The sequence below is a fragment of the Trachurus trachurus genome (assembly GCF_905171665.1).
Source record: "Trachurus trachurus genome assembly, chromosome: 2".
NCBI classification, from domain to species: domain Eukaryota; kingdom Metazoa; phylum Chordata; class Actinopteri; order Carangiformes; family Carangidae; genus Trachurus; species Trachurus trachurus.
Genome location: NC_139914.1, coordinates 8,119,766 through 8,143,401, shown reverse-complemented (window position 1 = coordinate 8,143,401; position 23,636 = coordinate 8,119,766). Strand labels below are relative to the sequence as shown.

The window sequence follows — 23,636 nt, the reverse complement described above, 5'->3', positions numbered from 1 at the left end:
CTTGTCTCCTTTTCAAATCAGAAAATAGTTCATTCAATGAAGTTCAATTCATTCAACAGGTATATTTCAAATGGGCTTACAAAGGGCTGCTAGAACTGCTACTAACGATAACCGGACCCGATTAGGAAAGCGATTCTCTGGCTGTACGCTTCTCCTGATTGAAAACCATGCACTTCCCGTGGTATGCAGTGTACCATAGGAAGGTCAATAGAATAGATGCCGTTTGAAATAGGTTTTATTTTTTCTTCAAGAACAAAATATAAACTTGGCTCCAACAACCCCTTATACAATAAGCCAGTGAAACTCTTCAAATATTTACAAAAGATAGAAAATGAATCATAAATAAATATAACCTGCTGCTGCTCATGAAAGATTGCTGTGGCCTCCTGGTAAAACTGTGATACTTTCACTGCCACAGCTCTTGTTTCTCTCACTCTGAAGGAATCCTTATAGACAACATTCAACCTAAAAGAGAAATCACAACACTCCAATGGTCTTGGACACGTTGAGTGAAGATAAAAATGTGAAATCTATACTTAAGTGAGAAAAATACAATATAAGACATAATCTCAGCTGCTCCACTGACAACAAATGATTAAAAAACATGATCAGTTATAGAATCCAGAAACTTATCAGTGGGATACTGGCTCATAATTGTTTTTGGTAGTCGTTATTGCTAAAGGAAAAGCAGCTTGATGGATGTTACCGGAAATGAAAAGCATTAAATACAGTGGAGCAACTGTGTGCGATGCTAAAAAGCAAACAATATCATCTTATGATTAGTTAGAGGAAAAAAAATCTGAAGTAGAAGATTGAGATTGGTGCACACTGACACCTACTGGTGAGTCACAATGAGGACAGGCAGCACAGGCCTAATCAATCCCATGGGGAACTTTGCATTAGAAATACAATTAGTATTTAAACAAGAAATATACACTGAAAAAAAAATCCCAAAGAGAACTTCGATTCAGCAATCTTTCAACTTTCAATGTTTACACTGTCTAAATTATTGTTTGTAACTTTAGGATGTTAAAATAAGCATGAGCATTTAATGTACAATTCCCATTACTTTGAGAGTTAAAGCAGGAAAAACAAAAGAGATTAACAGAATATCTTATGAGAAGAGTGCAAAAAGCAAACAATGTCATTTTATGGCTTACTGATGTGAAAAATATGTATCCTAGTGATAGCAGGAGCAGCCTTGTCATCTAGCATCAGTTTTTTTTTTCACAGCTTTCAAGAGTCCAGTCTTTAAGCCACAATGTTCAATCTCCATACCAGGTGAAGCAGCTGGAAACAACACGGTGCTTCCAGAGCAGGCACTTCAGTACTAGCTGTTCTACCAACAGTCTGACTGGGGTTCAGTTCAGTAGTCGTTTTACTGACTGGCTATGCGACGTGTGTTCTGGCCGCTCCCGGGCCCCTTGAATTACAGGCACATGCTGCAGCAAAAGTCTCCGTCTTCTCTCGGATTAACTCCTGATGCATGAGTCTTTGCCCCCAAAAATAATGGACGAGTCATTGAGAGAGAGCAATCATCTTGTTGAGGTACGATCCATCCCAGGAACCAGTCCACTTTGACTTTACTAGACCTGTTCAACTGTTGCCTGAAACAGAAAAAACAAAAAAGAGGTAAGTGGTCGTCGGATTTTTATTTATTTGAGAATCGACTCAATAACAAAGGCTTCGGACTCACCCTCGTCGTCGGAGTCAAACCCAAACAGGTTCGAGCACTTCTGCAGTTGCATGTGACCCTGCAGCTCCTCGGCGCTGTTGAAAGTGGCGAAGCAATTGGCACATCGTTGTCTCTGCAGAGCGGCCGCAACAGGAGCCTCTCTCGTGGGGGGGCTTCTCTGGAAGAGCGACATCTCCTTCCTCCGTTTTGGCATGGTGATGAACTTCTCGTCCAGGTAGGCGGTGGGCGGCAGCCGCAGGTACGGGGTCTTGCTGTACTTGGCGAGGGCTTCCTTAGACACTGTGGATTTCAAGTCTTCTCTTGACACTTGCCCGTTGACTTGAGTGGAGCTGCTGGCTGTGGGTTGTGGCGTTTCCTCTGAAGTCTTCCCCTCCTCTACCTTTGCTGTGGCCTCAGCGGATGACATCACATCAGTTTTGGATTTTTCCAGCTTTTTCGACGAGGATGGATCAGCCTGATCTTTACGTTTTTTCTTCACGGCCTTCGCCTCGCCGTCTTTGTGAATATTCTTACGCTTCTTGTTTGCTTTATTTGGGTCAAGTGTTTTCACATCATTGGATTTCTTTGATTTTTTTGATACCTTGGGTGTTTTCTCATCAGTGGCAGTGGGTGGGGGAGACTTTGCAGGCACGGAGACACCGGAGCCATCAAGTGTTGCATCTGTGGCTTCTTCCTTTACTTTCCCCTCCTTATCAAGAGTGCTCTCTGTTAATGCTGCAGCTGTTTTGGCCTCATCCTGTTGTTGGACTATGGATTTAGAACTGGCAGTCTTTTTCAAGGCAGCTGTTTTGCCTGGGTCACTGCTCGGCCGTTTCTTCTTGACTGTCTTCTTGTCCCCGTTTTTATCGACACCTTTGTGCTTCTTATTTGTTTTGCCTGAGTTTACAGAAGCCGTTTTCATATTCTTCTCTTTATGTCTCTCTTTTTTCACGATGTGTGATTTCTTTTTCTCCGTCTTTACCTCCTGCGGTTTTTCTCCTGTTGTGGTGGGCGGTGCAGATGCCTCGTTCAAACTATTCGCTGTAACAGCAGACACAGTGTTTGTGTTGCTGTTTTGTGTTGACTCCATGTTTCCTGCCTTTGCTTTTCCATCCTCATCAGCAGAACTCTCTACTACAACTGTGGCTGCTGCTCTGGGTTCAGCTTGTGGGACGACAGACCTGGCCTTGTCAGTCTTTTTTGAGGCCGACTCTGGCTCTGTGAGAGGAATTTTTTTCTTGACAGTCTTGGTGTTGACTTTGCTGTTTGTAATTTTGTCCTTCTTTGACTCACGAACATCTGAGTCAGTTTGGCTGGAGCGCTTTCTCACTTTGTGCACTTTATTCGTTTTGTCAGTGGTTGGCTTCTGTGTTTTACCTGCTGAGGTGGTGGGGGTGGTGGTGCTTGGTTGATTCAAAGTGTCATCTGTCACAACTGTTGAGCTATTGTGCGATATCCGCTTTTGTTTAACATGATTTTTCTTGTTGGCTGATTTCTTAGACTTTGATTCATCGGCTGATGTTTGTGCAGTTTTGGCTTCATCTTGGTCCTGCTCACTCTTTTCCTTTTCTGTTAACCTGTTGCTCACATCTGAAGTCTCTGCTGCTTTAGCAGCACTCACAGGTTCATCAGGGCTCTTCAGATCTGTTTGTAAAACTGTTTTTTCTGTGCCAGTTTCATTGCTTTGACCAGTGTTTTCATCACACACAGTTTTCTTCACTTTAGGAGGACGACCTCTCCGTTTGGGACCGTTTGCATTTACTTCAATCTGCTTTCTCTTTAACTTCTGCTTCACTTTGCTCTTGTGTTTTAACAATGATGATGAAATCACTCTGTGGGTTTTGTGTGCTGCCAGGTTTGCATTACTTACTTGCCCTTTTCTTAACGTTTGCCTCACTCTCAGGTTAGGAGCAGCAGGCTCAGTGGAGGTATCTTTGTTGGAGAGATTCTTTAAGACATTTGTATCTTTTCCTAAATCCTCATTTCTCTCTTGTGTCTCCTGTTTCAACACAGACGTTCTGACACCGGAGAGGGGCTTGACATGTTTTCTTGATGACAATTTATGTGGAGGTCTTCCTCTCAATTTCCGAGCAGGCTTTACACTCACAGTCTTATTTACAGCAGTGGCATCTTTTGGTTTATGATCCTGGTGCTTCCTTCCAATAGCCGTGTTGCCATGTTTGTTACCCGTTTGCTCTTTTGTAATCTTGTCTGATTTAGTGGATTTGGATCCGTAGTGTTCTTTTTCATGAAGGTTTAGTGCCCAGAGACAAATAAATAGTTGCGAACATCCAGGGACGCAGCACACTGCCTGCAGCGGACTGTGCCTCCTGGCGTGTCGTCTCATTTCCATTCCTGTTTTGAACCTGGCGGTGCAGCCCTGATGGAGGCAGGGATGCCGAGGAGACGTCCTGTGTCTTTCGACGTGGTGCTGGAAGTGTTCGAAGCTCCACAAAACTCTCATGCAAATTGAACATCTGCTGTGTCCCACACGGAAAGCCAGTTCTAAAGGTTTGAGCTCGCCACTGTGATCATCCAGAGCATGGTACAGGAGTGCGACGCGGTTTTTCGTTGAGTCCGTGAACCAAGCGCACCCATCCACAGGACAGCGAAGTTTCTCCTCTGACTCCACGTTTCCCTCCTCGGCATCTTTCCCATCTGTCTCCTTAATTTTATCTTCAGTGGAACAACCAAACTCGCTCTCTACCTGTGCTGAAGATGCAGAGGGAGCCATCTTTACATGTTGGTTTTCTGGCAATTTAGAATCCGTAGATCCTTTATTTGTTCTTTCTTGGGAGATCTCCTGCTTCTTACGTCCCTTCTTAGCTTCCGAGTTCTTTTTCACCGTGTCAGCCTCTTTCTTTTTGCCAATATGTCCGTTTACTTTATGAACAGAAGTTTCTCTATTAAGGTGCTTTGATGTGTTTTGTTTCTTCTCTGGTAAAAGCTGACCCTTCGCTGACTTGTCATTAGATCTTAACTTCCTGGATTGAGAGGGGCTCGAATCTTGTGTTTCTGAATTAGGACAGAGAGCAGATTTCTTCAATCTCCCGCTACGGCGACCTTTGACTTTCGGTCTGGATGTGTCTTTGGTCTCGTTGTTATCAGCCGCCTCTTTGATCCTCTTGAGCTTCTCTATGTGATCGGAGAGGTGCATCATGGCCAGGAGGTCGTCTTTGAACATCGTGCCGCAGAACATGCACTCGTCTTTACGATAGTGGAACATTGCGTGTTTTACAACGCGGCTTCCCTTAAAGACCTTGTTGCAGAAGGTGCAACAATACTCCAGTTTGGATTCCTCTGTTTCTGGTTCATCTTCCATTTCCTCGCAGTCCTCAGATGTTTCCGGAGCAATGTCCTGATTTCCCCCGTTCCCTTTCTTCAGCTGCATATCAGCTGAGGCCTCCCAGTCTGGAACAGAGCAGCCGGAGGTAGTCCGTTTTTTGTGAGGTACTTTAGGTTTACTACCAGCTGTCGACTCCTTGGAAGCACTGTTCTCTGGAGCTCGCCGTCTGTCGCCCTCACAATCTCGAGCAAGAGCCTCCGGCGTGAGTTCAGTGACCATCTCCGTTACCAACGTCAGATCAGATATGTCATTCATACTGTCCTGGTCTGTTGGGCAATACAGAACCTGGCTCTCCGATACTTTACTGAGAGTGACGACGTTTCCTCTGGGGCTTGTGTCCTTTCCACCAGGAGCATGTCCTTTTGAGGTTTTAGGTAAATCCTCTGTGACATCTGCCTCAGCAGTGCTGTTGCTAACCTCTGGAGTGTCTGCTTGTTCTTGGGCCGCAGGAATTTGGCCAGTTTCAGCCTCTGAGGAAAGGGACCTGAGTACTTGATCTGCAGCGCCAATGTCATCTGTACTGGAGACCGGACAGATTCCACCGGTAACTGTCTTCTGATTGTTGTCTTCGGCTGTTGTCGTCTGTGAAACCTCGGCTTTAGAGGCCTTATCTAACCTTGTATCACACTGTGTCACTTTAGCAGCCGCCGGGCTCTGTGAGGCAATAGTGACTTTCATCTCGACAGCGGTTTCCTCACAGAGCTTTCTTGGTGAAGCGGCGGTCTGAGCCTGCAGGGCCTTGTCCAACCTCGAGGCTTCTGTCGCTGCTGCTGAAGTCTGTGACACAGCAGCGGTCTTCTCGTGGAGCTCTCTAGCTGGAGAGATGGTATGCAAGCCTTCTGTTTTGCTTGGAGATACATTGACCTTGTCTCGACCTGGGGATTTTGTAACTTTTGCCACCGTTGGTGTCCGTGGAGCAACAGGAACTTTCGTCTCAGCAGAAGTCTTTACAGAGAGCTCTCTTGCTACAGATGTCTTCCGCGAGACCACTTTTGTCGTTTGAGCTTGAAGGTCTTTTTCTAAAACTGGGGATGCTGCAGTTTCAGCTGTGGCTGTGCCTTTCACCTCGGGCTTTTCACAGATCTCTCTCGGTGGAGTTTTAGGAGGACTTCCCTGCACAGAGGAGCGTGTGATGGTCGATACTGAGCTGTGAACATTCGAACCTTTACCTTTTCCTTTCTGTCGGCGAGCGTAGCAGTGCAGCTGCTGTACAAACATTGTAGTATCCCGTGCTCTAAGAACAACCTCCTTGCGATGCATGGTCTTCCCGGGTTGCGGTGTGTCGGGAACCTTCAGTGTTGGTTTGTACAGAAGCACTTGAGGGAAGCCCCTCTGTCTGTTGCAAGAGTCCTCAGTAAATGTGCCCATCAGCTCGTTGTCTGGTAGGGAGAGCTCCAGGATGACTTGTGGAGGGGCGGCTTGTTTAAGACAGTTCACAGACAAGCCTCTCTGGTGCTTGTTTTCCTTTGCCTTTAAATGAGAGTTCACTGAAGGTTTGAGTTTTGCACTATTTTTGATCTGACCAGTTTCAGGCCTCTTCACGCCAGGGGTCCGATGGTCGTGCTTTTGATGCCCATGCTTTTTGATCTTCAGAGGAGCATTGTTCTCCTCAAGAGTTCCTGAGTCTTCAAGAAGCCACTTGGGTCTCCTAATCCTTCGTTTCGGCGGGTTCTTCTCCGAGAGCCGTGTAGTGCGTCTCTGTCTGTGCCCACTGCCACCGTCCTCCTGCATTCTGTCCAGCTGCCAAAACGACCGCCTCAAAGGTTCAGCTTCCTTCAGAGACTGCGACCCATGGGCGCCTTTCTTTAGTCGTGTTTTGCCCTGGCCCATCTTTAGTCTTTTGGATGCAGTGCCCTCTTTATAATGTCTGTCCTCTTTATGGTGCCGCTTCTTTGCAGCTGCGTCTTTACTGCCTTTCCGACATGATGATGTGCTTGACCGAAAACCAAGCTCTTTGGTGCGATAGCTGTGGATCCATTTGTCCTCCATGATCTCTTCAAGGGCTGAGCTAACCACCTTCTCACTCATCAACTTCAAACAATTTGTCCGCAAAGCAATGAGGTTCCAAAACTCTGGGTCGAAATAGAGGTCCTTCTTCAACACCTGAGGGGAGACGGAGGAGAAAATGTTACGGCACAATGATATGGGAAAATAGCAGGCAAATGTGGTTTATCTGTTCTGTGCATATTGAAGCTCTACCTGAAGTGTTTCAAAGCGAACGCGATTCCCAATGGGGCCGTGATCCACGTGGTACTCCTGATCCGGATGCATGTAATGCAGGTACACTATCTTGTAGGCCTCAACAGTGCGCTCGAGGAAGAAGACAAGAAGAGCACACGCCCGGCAAACCTCCAGGTCATTGGGAAGCAGGCCAGCAATGGTTTTGTAGATTAGGGACTTGGTAATGACATCACAGGGAAGGCAAGACTCCAGGGCATTAGCGCAAAGCTCCACGCAGAACTGGATGCCATCTTCACCAAGCTAGAAAGTTACAAACAAAGGAATCGGTGAGATACGAACATCTTGGAATCGTAACTTTTAAACATGCACCTGGTTTTAAATTTCTACCTCACCTCTTGCAGTATGGCTCTGATGAACGGGAAGATTGAGTTGACATTCGTGGCAGACAGCATCAGCTGATGACTCTCCTCAAGCAGCGCATCCTTTGACGTATTCAACCGACTATGAAGTTTACTCCATATAAAGACAAGATCACTGCAAAAAACAGAGTTTATAATTAAAGCCACTTAATTGTTTTTGTAGAAATTGGGAACAACTAGGCTGACATGAGAATGAAAATTTAAGTTTATCTACCATAGATAGTACATATCTCCCCTGCGGAGCTGCTGGAAGAGGAAGGATCTGCTGAGAGCTAGTAGCAAGTCATCTTCTTCCTCAGATTCCAAACTACAGATGATGTGTACTGCTTCTTTACCACTTAAGTCGTCCACCTGAAAACACATGAAAATAGAAGCAATGGTTCAGCCCAAAACATAGCTCCGACATGTTTACTGAAAGACACGCTACTCTTTAATAGTGACTCTACCTACCTCTTTCCGTAGGCGGTCATGCTGTGAAGTTTTGTAAAGCCACGTGAGGTAGACCTGGAGGAAGAACAAGTGTTGTCCTGCTGTGGGATGCCTAGCACAACACTTAGCCAGGGCCATGGCCTCACTGACCCGCTTGCAGGATAAAAGGTAGCGCACCCGCAGCTCGAAGAACACCGGCAGCTCCGAGCTGATGCACCCATCCACTACGGAAAGGCCAAGGCACAGGAGAAAGCAATTAATGCTGCAAACAGTAGTTATTGCAAGGGACATGCAGAGATAACAGAGTTTAACTTTTACAGTATGAATCAGTTTGAGATATAAAATGATGATAAACATTTTTAAATGGAGGCAAAGTAACACTCTAACACCGAATAGAGGTGAACGACTCACTTGTATTTACATGTGATCGACAGGTGTCAGTGGTCAGAGAGTTTTATACAGCAAATTATGGGTTCACCAAATCCACATTTGTCTGGAATTCATGATTGTTAAACCCCTGAATAAATCTTGAACGTTACCTACCTTCATTCTGAGGTAAACTGGACTCACTGAGGATTGCCTGTAAGACTGAGCTGGCCCAAGGCCCGCCACCCTGAACCAAATGCTGCACCTGATGTAAGTGAACATTTTCATATTTCGCAAGGGCCGAATGACATTCCTGGAAGAGGGCAAAGAGAGAAAAAACAGAATTATAATACTACTGTTATTCTAAATCACTTTCTTACTACAATGATACACCTGTAAATGAGTTCCTAAAGTCTCTGATATTTGATTTTATGTGTGTCCTTCTCACCTGGAATGTAACAGTGAATTGTTTCAGTGGCTCCTGAAGGAAGTCATCCACGTCGAAGAACAGCAGCAACTCAAAAACACTCCTGTGAGGAGACCAGAAATCATTGTTTACTTTGGATATTTTGATAGAAGCCAAACAACTTCAGAACCAATGCTCTGTTGGATACATTCATATAAATTCATTCACTAAGACAGTAGTTGGGGAGAAAAGGGGCAGTGGAAAGCAGTTAATTGGGAAAAATGAGGGAACCCCAGAGGGACTGAGGATGGAGGACAGAGAGTTCATGGATGGAGTGGGGTCTACAGCTGGCAGCGTGCCAGGGGTTTTCCTGGCTCACAAATAGGTTTGTGTGAGCCAATGAACACAATCAACTTTCAATTCCATAAACATCACCACCAACAGCCCAGAAGATACTGGACCACTTCAGAGGTGGATGACAAATACAAAAATACAGAGATTTAATTTATCACACATGAACATTTGTACTCTTTTCTCTGTTTATTAAAATACTACCAAGTGTTGTTTTATAAAAATCTATGTATTTGTGAATATAGAGGAGTATACAGTATGGTTGATGAACAAAGCAGCAACCAAAACATGACAGTAAAAAACAAATCTAATTTACGCTCCATATAAATGCCAACATCTGGATATTTGGTTATTCAGGGACAATAATTCATGCAACAACTGTTGACAAAGCTCCAACACAGAACAAGTGACGTACTGGTGAGCTAACATAACAGGTTGATGAGTCACCACCACGACAGACTCATAGACGCCATGCAGGTGGGAATCACATTTATAGGGAACATCGACAGGTCAGTGTTAAAAATACATTTAATTATGTTCAACAGCAATAGCTTTTTTCATACGCTGGACTTCACAGATGTGGTCGTAGATGGCACAGTTTTAAACATGTCCTCTTTCACAAGTGGTGATATGATCTCTCTCACAACAAATTCAAAGATTCAGAGATGGCAGGGGGGAGTTGAGGTATAAAAGTATGTGGTTGTAGCTCTCAGTCTCACCGATCACCTGCCTTCGACATTGAGCAATAGTGAGAACAACAGGTACGTGCTGCTGGACAATCTAGCATGCTGCTGTTTCAAGGCAGTAAATTAAATCTGTGTCCATTATGTCAATGTGTAAAGACTGAAAGCCAACCCTTAAGGTATGTATACTCACAAGGCCAAACTGCTGAGTGTGTGGAGCACATGATCAGAGTCTGATGTAAAGGAGGTGGAGGCTCGCGCAAAGTAGCAGAGAGATATCTTAAGGATCCTGAGCTGAGGCAGTGGCACCTGCCAGCGAGAAGCAAACTCCTCCACCAGCTGCACAGAGAAAGGGCAGAACAAGGGTGAGTCAAAAATCAATATAACAGGGAAACTATTGTTAATTTAGCCTTTTATAAGAGATACTTTGACTGCATGCAAACAACTTGCACATGGTCTGGTGAAATTCATACATTTGTCACCAATAACAACCAGTTAAAGCTGCAACAAGCCATCAATGAATACAGGATGTAATTGCAACCAAACTAATAACCTGTGTTTTGAGCATGGTATATATAAATCTAAAGGTGCAACCACGCAACAAACACCTTCATTTTGTATGACATTAGAATAGAAGGGAAACGAGACAAAAACATGGGAATCATCATTATGACTGGGGCACATGTCTGCATGATAATACTCAAGTCTTTGCCCAGTAAATGCAGACCAGCCACATCCATTATCTTAATAGGAACAGTTATGTCTGCAGCTTACTTCCACAACATAACATGTAACTCAAGGGTCTGTCTGCAAACACAAAATGGCATTTAGCACATATTTACATTGTATTTTTCAGCTTGTTGGATCATTAAAATATGCCATCACATATAATGAAATAATAGTTTATAGATGAGCTTATAGATAATGAAGATTCAAAACATCACTCGTGTGCAGCAATGTAATCTCCTGAATGTTAGGAATGTCAACAACATTATTACATTCAGCCCTTTGTCCTGTCCTGTATCTAGTTTCAATCATCGTCCATCAAAGCGACACAACACAAGTTTGACTTGAACTCGCCTTCATAAAGAGCCCAAACTGTTTACTGTTTATATATTAACTGTACTTCATAATCTTTAATGCAAGGTCAGTAGCAAAGTAGGAATTTAATCAGCTGTGGACTGCATTGTATTCTGCTGGTTGTAAGTATACTGTAACCCTATCTGTGAATCTTTTGCGATGTGGCAGGACATTTATCAGCAATCCTCCCACAACTGACATTTGATGCACATTTGCACCAGATACATGGCTGTACGTTTAGATAGCTTCAGTGGTTTAGTCTATATGATATAATGCACAGTATACCCACTTAAAATGCATTAATATTTCAATATACCCACCACAACAAAACTATCTAACTATAGTCTGTGTTATACAGGTGTAAACAGTGTACCAACTTAAAAAGCATTAAGATTTCAGTATACCCACTATAACAAATTAGACTGCACCACTGGATAGCTTTATGCAAACGTCGAGAAACTGTGTTACCTATTATTACAAAAGTGCGTAAAGCTAACAAGAGTTGAGACAGCTCAATTAAAAAACATGATAATACAGGTTGTTAATCACAGAGCAACATCTAGTTTTGCTTCAGTATGACTCTAACATGATAATGGGTTGTTACATGGTTTCAAAAGGGCGTTATTAAGCTGTGAAAAAGTTAGCCAAACTGTGTGCACTGTGGTGTTAATTTGGTAAACATCCAGCGCACTAACTAAGCTAACTTGCAGGTAGATTGAGGGCTAGCCGAGTTAGCATGCTAGCTAAACAGTGCACAACCATTGTCAAAATATTATCAATGTGCTGGATCGGACGCTTCGACAGCATCAAGTGAAACTCGGCTCGCGTTGCCATGGTGTGAAGTTGAACAGACGTCACGGTTAAAATAACTGTTTTATGGAGCGAAAAGCGGATTAGTTGGGTGTTAGCTTTCGAGGCTAACGGCTAATAGCTAATGCTATCCGCTGTAGCTGCCAGTTCCTTCTGGGGGAGGGGGCAGTCGGCTAACAATTTACGTTATGCTCTTATCTTCGACAACAAGCCTGTCAGCAAACTTCAGCCGCGGCTCCTTACCTTGCGAAAGTCGGAGCAGAACGGTTCGCTGTCGGCACGCAACTCATCACCGGAGTAGCGGCTTAACAAACTCTGTAATTGTGTCTCCAGCCCCTCTAACTCGTACACACTGCCCTCCTCCGCCATACTGCCTGTCTAGCCTCGCTCGTAGCAGGCAGCTACCACACAACATACATCTCCACGGTCAACGGCTTCCGACTGACAGCGCTGATTGGACGCTGCTTAGGGATGGGGACTCGCTCCTTCACAACACCAGGGTACGCCGAAGGAGCCGCCAAGTAGGGGCGGAGTCTAAACACAAAACACACACGCACACACACACACACACCGTTGATCAAACGACTCGGCCCAATTATGCTCCGCCGATACGGTGCTAAGAGGAGACCATTACATGCGCTACAAACCACATGGTGAAAACAAACAAACACAGCGCTAATGACTGTTAATATTTGCATTTACTTCCCCTTTTTTTTTTTTTTTTTTTTTTACAAATTGGGAAAAGTTATTAATGCGCAGTGTAAAGATATGCAATATGAATGAATTAAATCATACAGGGCAACCACAGTGGCCCCTAACTTAATAACAGAATATTTAGGGGCGCACCTTCTTTTTACAGTCTATGGGGCGCACACAATAAATTGACTTGCAAAGCAAATGTTCACATTTCCTTTTCGTTCATGATCCTCACACACATTAGCCTGCCATTCTGAAATACTTATCTTTGACAGTTGTTTAGGTACACTATGTAGGCCTAAACATATCTTGGGAGAGTTAGCCTATCTATAATAGCCTTAAAATATTACATTGTCAATTTTGGTTAAAAAAGAAAGAAAGAAAAGAAAATGAATAAGCAACAGAAACACAAATGCTATATTTTCTGGTATAAAAATACCTGAGTAAAGCCCAAACTAAGTAAATTTCATTTTAAGATGTAAAAATTAGTGTGAGTTTATATACTATATATAATGGTACTGTTTAGATATAAAAAAAATACCTCCTCGCTCTTCAAGACTATGGGTATGAAATGCAACTTTGTGATTTGTTATTGTCATATTTTCTTTCCAATAACTGGGGCGGCAGTTGTCAGACTTTCTTTTAAATTTTATTTAATCATACAGTACATACTCATAAAGGAAAGGTAACGAAATACAAAATGTTTCTCCTCGACACAGCCAAGCGTAAATAGTCTCTTTACAGTTAATTCACAGGCACTGTGTTGAAACAGAAGAGGGAAATAACACTAAATGATTTTTTCAATAGAAATCATACTCCACATGTATTTCTTTTTGTATACACATACACAAATGAAAAAGCAACACACAGTGAGCAACACTGGAAAGATCATATATACAGCAACTGGCTTCTTGTCAAAACTTGATAAATCAGATGAATGTGGATGATAGACCATTTTCTTATCACTACTGTTTGATTGGTACACAAGGCCGCAGTGAATCAATCATATTCCTTTCTGACGAATAGAACAGCAACACAGAGGCCTCTATTTAAAACCCTGATACAAAACAAAAAGCTCTCTATAAGTTACAAACTTACAAAAGATTTCTTTGAACACTACAAGCAGATAAGTCATAAATCAAATACCTCAAATAAGTAATAAAACAAAATAACTAAATGACAACATATACTGCTCATTTAAGACTTAAAACATAAAAAAAGAATCAATTTTTTCTTACTGGAAAAAGATCTAACCTCAAACTAAAACTTCCTTTTTTTCTTTTTTTTTCAATCTTTCAGACACATCTAATCATCTTGTTTGTTTCTGTAGTGAATTAAATATACAATAGCGTCCTGCGTGTGTTTCAAGTCTCTGCCAGCTCAGTTCAGCTCGTCAGTCGACTCCGACATCGATCGCTCCCTCCTTTCCCGTACTGTGACGAAGTTGAGCAGGTCGACGGCCGTCACCACCCCGAAAACCATCTGCTTCAGACTGGGGGAGCCGTCTGTCAAGTCTGGTGGAGGATGAGAAGGAACCGCAATGTTTTTATGCTGCTTTCATAATAACATCCAAATAATATTGTTAATCATTAATGATACTGAGTTGTATAAGCTTGTAAACATATTATGCAACTGGTAATAGTCTATTTTAGACGATAACCAAAAAAAGAGCAGCATTGGTTCTTTTTTTTGGCCACTTGAGGGCAGCAGACTGTAAATAAAGTTTCCTTATTGTCTCATATTAAGAATATTTAGACTAATTTTCACATCTAAAAAATTCTAAAGCCAGAATAGCATTGACTCTTGGTCATGTTTCTGTCCATGTGATGAGAATTTATGTGTAATATTCACTCTATTTTCCCTCCACCTGCTAGTTACATTTATGCCAAACTATTTTAGTGCAGCTTGGGACAAAATCAGACACATTTTGTCCATCTTTTTATTTTATTACTGGGCTCATAAAATCAATTACACAGCATTTAAAAGTCTGTCTGTGTCCGGCTTTGATCTGGCACTTAACAAAGGTCACTGTGTGTTCAACAGCTGCTTAAGAGACAAGGAAAAACATAAAACAGCTTGAGAATTTGTCCTTTACAGTTTCACAGACTTTAATTCAGAAATTCCTCAGTGTGTTGATGTGAAATGGGATTTCCTGTTCAAGTCCAGAGAGTCTGTAGTTTGCCTATTTTTTATTAGCAATGTAAAAACACACTATAAAATTGCTTTGAGCTGCTTTTTAGGAATTTCAGTGTCTATTTAACTCTGTATTGACACACAGCCTGAAGGTTAGGTGCCGTGGACTGGACGAAAACACACAAACAGTCTTTGCGATGCTCGCTCTGCAGCTGGACTTTGACACTCGTGTATCAGAGAAGGATGAAAGCCGAGCCACTGAGCCAGACCAATGTTAGCTCAAAAATGTAGGTGTGGCAGCACGACAGCAGTCAACACAGTGTCCTTGAGAAAGACACTGACCTCGCATGTGTACACTCAGTTTGAGTTGTTGAGAATAACAACACTGATTGATTAATTTATATGTACGTATATGTACAGGTATGTGAATATACCATACGTCATATATTAAAGGGGAAATATGCACATCTATGAAGCAGTGGATAACATTATATATCATATACGTGTTACGATGTGAATATTTGTGCAGTCTTATCTGTCATAAACAAGAGATTACAGGTTCCGTGTTGTGGTGCTGCAGAGATGAGAGCTGGGACACTGGAGTGGAGGTGCTGATCTTGCAAGGTTGGTTTTCGGCAAAGAGACGCTAGGTGGAAGGCAAAGAGCCTTTATTCTTATTAGTCTTAGCACTCATTTAATCACAATCACCCAGAAGCTGTTTAATAAATTAATGAGTTTATTAATAATTAAGGTAAAAAATCTTGCATAGTTCCCCTTTAAAGATATGATTGATTTATGCATCAATTTTAGTGTCTTTTTATCATGTTACCACAAGAGGGCGCCACAGTTATGACTCAAGTGTGTGTGTGTGTGTGTGTGTGTGTGTGTGTACTTACATTGGATCTGTTCATGTACCACCAGGGCAAAGTGGTCAGTCTCCAGAATGCGGGACAACTTTCCTAAGTTATCGGTCAGACGGATCTGTGAATGAAAATGAAAGAACGTCTTGAGAGGTTGAGTTTCAGTTGGTTTACAGCCTCCCCAACCTGGGAGATGCTTCCCTGAACCAATCGCCCTCATTGGCTGCTGCTGTCGGCCAATCAGAGGTAGGAACAGAGTAAAAAGAAGAGATGTTTACAGTCGCGTCTGACCTGTTTGAACTGCTTGTAGAGCACTTTGCTGACGGGGTCCGACAGCCTGATCTTTCCTGCCAGGATGGAGGCCAACATGTTCCCCAAAGTCACCATGCCCAGGATTAACCTGTACGCACAAACACAAACACAAACACTGGTTAGACCTTTGACACTGCAACAGGTGCAACACACACACACACAGGTGCAGACTAGTGTTTCAGCTGTTCGGACAGAGCACTCACCCTGCCTCGTCCACCACCGGCGCCTGGTCGAAGCCCTTCTCCTTGAGGATTTTGATGGTTTTCTGGCAGGTGACGGTCGGCAGGACGGTGAGGGGGGCCGACAGGTTCAGACCCTGCAGCCTCAGGTTCCACCACCTGGCAGCGGACACAGAGGAATGAGACGATTGAACACAAACACACATACACATATTCACACAGCACAAAATGTACAGAACAAACTAAACGGACATACCATGGTTTCTTCACCATGAGGTCCTCCTCCCTCAGGAAACCTTTGTCTACCATCCACTTGTCACTCAGGAACTTGGACCTTGAGGGTGAGACAGAGTTGTATTGTCCTTTACTGACAACATACATACCACAACAAAGATACAAACATACAAGAGGGAAACTAAACTCTAACAGCATTGCACGAAGGCCTTGAATAATTACACATTGTATTTTGTCCTTCGTTTGTTGCAGTTACTGTCATTTTTTCTGCTTGTTTTGACTCTCAAACCCCCACTCGAATCGGAAAATTATGAATGTATCAACACATCGTCTTGTTATTGGACGGGATGCTCACATGTAGTTGCGGATGGAGTCGGGCAGGATGACCACACAGCGCTGGCCCTCCTTCAGCTCCTTGGCGACGTTCACCGCTGCGGCCATGGCCGTCCCGGAGCTGCCCCCTGTTGGCGGGAAGCAGCGTTGTCGTTAGCTCACACTTCACATCACGCAGACATCTGGCGTTGGCAAGCATGCACCGCCACCGGCGCGTAGCACTTACCGCACAGCAGGCCTTCGTCTCTGATCAGCATGCGAGACATGTTGAAGGACTCCTCGTCGTTGGACTTGTACCAGGCGTCGATCACCTGGGGGAAACAATACGAAACATTTTGCGATTAGCGTTTGTTGTGGGTCGGGTGAGAATAACAAAAAGAGAAGCGAGAGGGAATAAAAGTTCCTGGAACTCACTGATCTGTCGAGCACGGTGGGGATGAAGTCGTACCCGATGCCCTCTACCTCATACTGGGTCTTATCGGTCTTGTTAAGCTCGTCAGGCTCAGCCAGGATGGAGCCCTCTGGGTCAACGCCAACAATCTGCAGACAAATCACACCATTCATAAGTGGCTCAGCGGTTATCCCACTTCCTCAAGGAGCATGAAAATAATCACAAAAGCTTAACTTATGAGATTAGTTATAATCTTAGAGAAAAAACACTTGACTTGTTCTCTTTGAATTCTGAGCGGAGAAAAACTTACTTTGATGTTGGGGCATCTTTCCTTCAGTTTGCGGGCGATGCCTGTGATGGTGCCGCCTGTGCCGGCTCCCGCCACCAGCATGTCGATTTTACCTGTCAGGAGAGTTCATTCAGGTTCAGACAAAGGAGTTGATTTTATTTTGTGTGCTTTTTTTTTTTTGTGTTTCAGGTCTTCGTACCGTCGCACTGCTCCAGGATCTCCTCGGCCGTGGTGTCGTAGTGAGCCAGCGGGTTGCTGGGGTTACGGTACTGATCCAGGATGTGGGAGTCGGGGATCTCGTTCTTGAGGCGCCAGGCGACGCCCACGTGCGACTCCGGCGAATCGAAGCGGGCGCTGGTGGGCGTGCGGACGATCTCGGCTCCAAGAGCTCTCAGGACGTCCACCTGGGTGGGAGCAACAAAATAAAACATTAAAGGGATAGTTCAACATTTTGGCAAATTGGCCCATTGCCATAATCCCTATAGTCATAGCAGTAGGTTTGTTATCTTTAATTGTCGGTGCAAGCTATTTATAGAATGGCGGAGCAGAGCCGTGAGCTGCTCAGAGCTACGCTACGGAGGCTAATGGGATTTCTTGGTTTTCCTCATCACACTCAACTCCAAAACGCTCTGGTGGACAAGTTGTGACCTGCACCTTCACCACGCTATGAGATAATAATAGAACGCTATGAGACAGAGTTGTTTTCGCCTCCGTAGAGTAGCTCAGAGCAGCTGGCGGCTCTGCTCCGCCATTCTAAAAATAGCTTGCACTGACAATTAAAGGCAATGAAACGCCACATGCCACACACAAGAATGAAAGAGACACAAAAAGACTTGTGTGACCCCTGACAGAGGTGATAGTTTCATTTTCACTCACCTTCTCCATGCTCATTTTCTCAGGCATGACGATGATGCAGCGGTAGCCTTTTACTGCTGCAGCCAGGGCCAGTCCAATACCTAAACACAAGTGAACACACACACACACATAGAGGTTTTACATTACTTCGACTCAACATATTTAAAAGACACCTCCCCCCCGTAGCCTCACACACATTGCAGAGTACAAACACGTGCAGGCAATTACCAGTGTTTCCAGACGTGGGCTCGATAATAGTATCCCCAGGCTTCAGGATGCCGCTCCTCTCAGCGTCCTCCACCATGCGGAGGCTGATCCTGTCCTTGACGCTGCCGCCGGCGTTGAAGAATTCGCATTTTGCCACTAAAAAAAAGACACATTTGTAAAATATTTGCTTCAGGGTTACATTTTTGGGGGAAATGATGCAATTCTCATATTGTTTCAAGTTTCCCAGGTGTGAATGTGTCAAATGTTACCAACAGTCACACCTTCTGCCTTATCTGAGTATGTGTCTTGGCTTGTGTGTTGGGTGTGACTCACGTAGTTCACATTTGAGTCCAAACGCTTTGGGGATCTTGTTGATGCGCACCAGGGGAGTGTCGCCGATCCTGTGCAGGATGTTGGGTAGGATGGTGGGGGTGAGGGATCTGGGAGGAGAGAGTGGAGGACACACTGTTACCGTCTGCACACGTGGATTCACACGACGACACAATGGTTGTTTTTACTTGTTACGACCGCTGTGATGTAATATCGCACGAGCTGCCACTTGTTGCTTTCTCGCTTTTCAAAGAACAGGAATTTACGTGTCAACTGTCACTTCTCAGTTATTTGTCCCGACTGGTTTTCACCGGCTTAGACAGACTAAATAATAAAGCTGTCTGTGCATTTAAATCCCACGCAAGCTTTTGTTGGTGAGGCAGTAAAGTCAGTTAGAAAGATGATGACACGCTCTACCAGGTGAGCCACTGGCTTCCACTGCAAATCCAATCAATCTTTTCACTCATCTAACACAGTTCAAAGAGTTTCAGATGAATGACAAGTGAAAAGGAAAAGGACAAATCAAGTAATGAGATGAAATCAATTAGATTTAAAAAGACATAACACTAGCAGACCAAAAAAAAATTAAATTAAAGACCACATAAGAGAATAAAATGAAGTGACTACTGACTAAGCCGGGCCTCAACAGCTCTCACGTCCATTACATCGCCTCAGTAGGCAATAGTTTCATATGTCATAACATCGGAGACTTGAAAAATGAGACTCACCTCGGGACTCGCGTGTGGGGAGAGTCGGAGTTCGTGGCCCCGAGCCTCCATGTGCAGCGGCTGGGAAGGTCGGGCCGGATCCATTTCCTCTCGGGAGAGGTGCTCTTTGTGCTCATCTGGATGGTCCGGGCCGTCTCCTCGCCGTCGCCGACCATGGGCAGCTTGTCGACCCCGTTGAGCGGGAAGGAGCCCTCCCGCAGTTTGGACTCTCCGTTGGTGTGGTTGAGCATTTTGGCAGCGTGGGGGCACACTGGGCCCTTCACAGGGGACTCTTTGGTTGAGGGAACCGACGGCATGGCTTACCCTGGAGAACACAGACAAACCGAGGTGACTGTTTGTAATTTGTAAAGAAACACTATCAACAAAGAAACAACTGAAGTGTATTATAAATTTGTCTCCACCTGCACTGATGTATGATGCAATAAAAGCAGGACCTAGTGGAAAACAAACAGCGAACCACTCCTTTACTCATTTATTGCTGAGTCACGTCAGTGCCGGCAATGCTTGGTCATGCTAAGTTGTGGGTTTTAACAGTGCACTCGCTCTTTTTCCATCCTTTGCTGCACTGCAAGATTTTTTTTACCCCTACTCCTACTTTGCTTAGTCATGATGAGAAAATTGGTCAAGTGTATTCTGCTGCTGATGTAGAAACCACAACTGAGAAGTTAAGTTATTACTCACTGTAGAAAAGGGAACAATGAGACTTCTTGGTAAAGACAGATCACCAACGGACAGTGTGTCTTACATTATCTTTGTTTGTGAATGTAAACCCAAAATGACCCAATCATTGGTTGTAAGTTAGCTTGTAAAAGTCACAAATGTATAACTAAATGTCAAACATTACCTTAAACTGAGGTTCAGCACTGCTCGGTTGTAAATTTAGTAGCAGGGCTGTGAAGTGGGTAACTGACTGTTTACCCAGACAATCGGGTTATTAACTACACAATAAACTAGCTGAGTTTATATGAGCCTCGGGACAGGAGAAGACAGTTCATCCCACAGTTTGCCAAATAATAAAGACTGGTCTGGCAGTAAACTAATAGTATTAATCATCAGTGAAGCTTAAATGCCAAAACGTATTATCATCTCTTTATTATTATTCTTGTAGTAACCTATAATAGGCCTTTTTCCTCCTTTGCTGGTGTTTTAATGAACAATTTCTGCTTCATTTATTCTCAAATGATGATAATCTTGAACTAAAACTCTGCCTCCTTCCAGCTTTTAGCCCATCAACATCTCTGTTTGACTTGTTCCTACATCCATTAGGTTTCTCCACCATCCAGCTCATATGAACCTTCACTAATGCACAGTGCACACACCGGGGCCCAGCTGTTAAACCAGGGCCCCTCTTTGACTCCGGCCCGAGTTGGGACAATGTCCACACAGTAAACCATCCACGTCTTCTTAAGCAAACAGCTCTGCATGGGAGAGAAATCTGCTGTGGAGTTAGATAGGCCCTTTCAACTCCAGCAATCACTGACAGCTAAAAAAGAAGAAGGAGAAACTTCAACTTTTATCTTATCTCTTTATCTTTCATCAGCGAGGTAAACGACTATCTTTCTCAAGTTGTTAAGTGTTAAACGTCTGTTTCCTGCCCAGAACTAACACTTCACTCTGGCATCAGATGATCTCAACCACTAGTCATGCAGCTAATTAAAGTTACACTCGCTACAACCGCTGCGGTAAATGTGGGAAAGTGTAGGTGATACGTGGGTTCAACAGGGCAACCTGATCCTCCGTGAGAGTATGCGGCACGGAGCCCAGAGTGCACTGCAGGGAAGACTTGAAAGGGGATTTGACGAAGGAGAAACTTCAATTTGTTTAATATGCTGCACTTAAGCCAGAAATCCAATCCCCAAATACCTACCAGGACGAGGAAATGCAGTGCCAAATCACCTGATCTGAGTCTGGCAACATCAAACCAAGCATAATGAAAAATCCTTGTAATATTCTTACCATATCAGACTTGGTTATCTGCTTAAGTAGTGACATTTCTAATCTCCCTTGGTATGTCCAGAGCAGTAGACCCCCCCTATCTTTTTTCTTTTTTTTTTTTAATTCTATCTCAGCTTATTATAAAAAAAAAAATAGGCTTAAGTGTTGCTCAGATAACTGCTCCACCAGCAACAAACACAACCAAAGTATCAGCTGGTCACCGGCACAAGAAGAGCAAGCCTATAGATACCCACTCAGCCATAACAAATGGTGGGCCACATGTGAGCAGCAGGAATGTTGGCCCTAAAAACACACCGGACATGTACACCTAATAAAAAAAAAAATCAACCTAATGATGATGGTGACCTTTAAACTTAGATGGAAATAACCATGTTTCACCTTTATGTGGATGTTGGCAGGTCACAGCTATAAACTGATAATAATAATAAAAAATTGAAAAGCACATATCAATCAAAATAGGCCTACTACTAAAATAATATTAATAAAGGGTCATCCCTTTTTAATTGAAATTGAAAAAAAAGGCAGACATTTCCTTCTTTCAGGCTCAAGTGTTTTGCGGGTTAAGAATGTGAAGATGACACCTTGAGCTCCCTTGGACACTACTATTAGTGTTTAATGCTGGTGTGTGATATTTTAAAGACTAAAGGATGAATGAACTAATCTGAAAAATATTTGACATTTGATACCAAATACCAAAACGAATGGCTTTCAGTTTCGTATGTGGATTTCTGCTGCCTTTCTTGGCTATATTATACATTATATAATAAATGGCTAAATATGTTAAACATCGTTTGGCGTAGGACCTTTAAACATAAGTCTCCAGCTCGAGGGGACACTGTGATGAACATATCAACATTATATTGAGCGAATAATCGATATAATAGTAGGTCAATTGATGATCAGCCGCTGCCCTATATTGCATCAGCAAACTGCTTGAACGCCTAATAGAAATATAACAGAGCATCTACATGACAGCATTGATAAAATATAACAATATACAATATAAAACAACGACAAACAATAAGAATTGTAAAGATGATTCAGCGCCGGAGGGATGGATGGATGGAGAATAAAAACACAAAAAACAACGAAAACCCCTCTCGTAATCATTGCCATTCATTTATAAAGAAACGAGAAATTCTCCGTTTATTATCAGAGGGAAATAAGCAGGAAGGAACGAAAGTACACGCGCTGATAAAACACCGCATCAAATATCTGCACTACGCAGTTTCAAGGTTGCATCAGACATCTGAACCACAGGCACCAAACGCGACAAAAAAAAACCACGTGTTTTAAAGCGTCTCTCCTACATCTCTCCATCCATCGCTCCCTCCTTTAGTCTGACCCCCACTCACCTGAAGATTGAGATGCTGGGAGAAAAAAAAATGTGTAAGAAGAAAAACAAATTAATCACTGAAGACTCCGATGCTCACGTCGACCCCTGAACACGGCACCTCGGAGTGAGCAGCCTCCGACAAAGACAGCGGCTTTCGTGACGGAACACGTGGACCAAACGGAGAGAGGGGCGTGGTCAAAGTTTCACGGTGGCCGCTCATTGGCTGCCGCGAGGGCGTCTGTTTGTTCCGCTCGACCAATCACAGCAGAGATTTCTCAATAAGGGTTTGGGAAAAGGCTGTGGTAAAGTTGTCCGCACCATCTGTTTACCTTTTATTGACCAAACACACGCACCGCATGCTCTGCAGCGCATGTGACACGTTCAAGAACTTCTCAGGAGAAGCTGCCACAACCAAAATGGTACATTAATCAACAGTAAAAAAAAATGTGTTTTATGTTATTTAAATTGGTCAGCATATCCTGGGATTATTATCATATCAAATATATTCAAATTAAATATACATATTTTCAGAAAAAGCTGTAATGCTGTGAATTATTTAGGAACAAAAATAGATTTAAATACCAAGCAGATTTCTGGGTTTTTTTTCTACCACTTCTCTTACTAACCACACTAGTAGTGTAGTAGAAAGCAGCATCCTGGCACAGCAGAGAGCAGATGCCACAAGCTGAGCCACACAGTCTCAGGTTCACTGCAGGGTTATTTGATTAATTGCAAATATGAAAGATAGAATATCAACTCATCTTCTCCCTGACTTACAGAGTACAACTTTAACACTTTATGTTTTAAACCGTCCAAACTCTTTGTGTAATGCCCAGAAACAAATTCTGTTTTTTTCTTTTTTCTAATTTTATCAAATGACCTATTACATAAGTAACAAACAACTAACTGCTTCCAAAGAAAACAAAGGTGCAGAGCAGAAAGGCTCACACCACTGGCTGATTAAGCTTCGGTCAATATTGCATCAGTCACTATCAAAAAAAGAAACTGAAAAGCATGTAACGGAAAGAGGAAGTGTATTAGTTCCATTTGC

General features: G+C 43.3%; 2 protein-coding genes across 3 annotated transcripts; both read right to left on the bottom strand.

Moving 5' to 3' along the window:
* Positions 1-276: 276 nt before the first annotated feature.
* LOC311000283 (uncharacterized protein) lies at positions 277-12,190 on the bottom strand. Its single transcript, XM_083990959.1, has 10 exons — positions 11,990-12,190; positions 10,050-10,195; positions 8,865-8,946; positions 8,594-8,729; positions 8,072-8,274; positions 7,836-7,972; positions 7,595-7,736; positions 7,221-7,502; positions 1,697-7,124; positions 277-1,607 (listed from the first exon to the last, which is right to left on the bottom strand). The coding sequence occupies exons 1-10, from the start codon at positions 12,113-12,115 to the stop codon at positions 1,597-1,599; spliced, it is 6,693 nt and encodes a 2,230-aa protein (XP_083847085.1). The 5' UTR covers positions 12,116-12,190; the 3' UTR covers positions 277-1,596.
* Positions 12,191-13,075: 885 nt separating this feature from the next.
* Positions 13,076-22,764, bottom strand: LOC311000313 (cystathionine beta-synthase-like). Of its 2 annotated transcripts, XM_083990993.1 has the most exons (16): positions 22,605-22,764; positions 19,294-19,597; positions 18,569-18,675; positions 18,257-18,391; positions 18,050-18,129; positions 17,373-17,577; positions 17,195-17,286; positions 16,908-17,033; positions 16,720-16,804; positions 16,516-16,621; positions 16,183-16,260; positions 15,951-16,085; positions 15,727-15,835; positions 15,472-15,556; positions 15,132-15,221; positions 13,076-13,956 (listed from the first exon to the last, which is right to left on the bottom strand). In XM_083990993.1, exons 2-16 carry the CDS (start codon positions 19,587-19,589, stop codon positions 13,823-13,825), a joined length of 1,863 nt encoding a protein of 620 aa, XP_083847119.1. In that variant the 5' UTR covers positions 19,590-19,597; positions 22,605-22,764; the 3' UTR covers positions 13,076-13,822. The 2 variants fall into 2 exon arrangements, with proteins under 2 accessions (XP_083847119.1, XP_083847120.1); XM_083990994.1 differs by lacking the exon at positions 15,132-15,221.
* Between the last annotated feature and the right edge of the window lie 872 nt (positions 22,765-23,636).

Coding starts and splice junctions, on each gene's coding strand:
- LOC311000283 (XM_083990959.1), bottom strand. CDS start 12,115: ATGGCGGAGGAGGGCAGTGTGTACGAGTTAGAGGGGCTGGAGACACAA. Junction 10,196..11,989: donor TCTGCTCCGACTTTCGCAAG/GTAAGGAGCCGC, acceptor TTCTCTGTGCAG/CTGGTGGAGGAGTTTGCTTC. Junction 7,503..7,594: donor TCAGAGCCATACTGCAAGAG/GTGAGGTAGAAA, acceptor GTAACTTTCTAG/CTTGGTGAAGATGGCATCCA.
- LOC311000313 (XM_083990993.1), bottom strand. CDS start 19,589: ATGCCGTCGGTTCCCTCAACCAAAGAGTCCCCTGTGAAGGGCCCAGTG. Junction 18,676..19,293: donor CCCCACACGCGAGTCCCGAG/GTGAGTCTCATT, acceptor CTCTCCTCCCAG/ATCCCTCACCCCCACCATCC. Junction 18,130..18,256: donor GCCCACGTCTGGAAACACTG/GTAATTGCCTGC, acceptor ACTTGTGTTTAG/GTATTGGACTGGCCCTGGCT.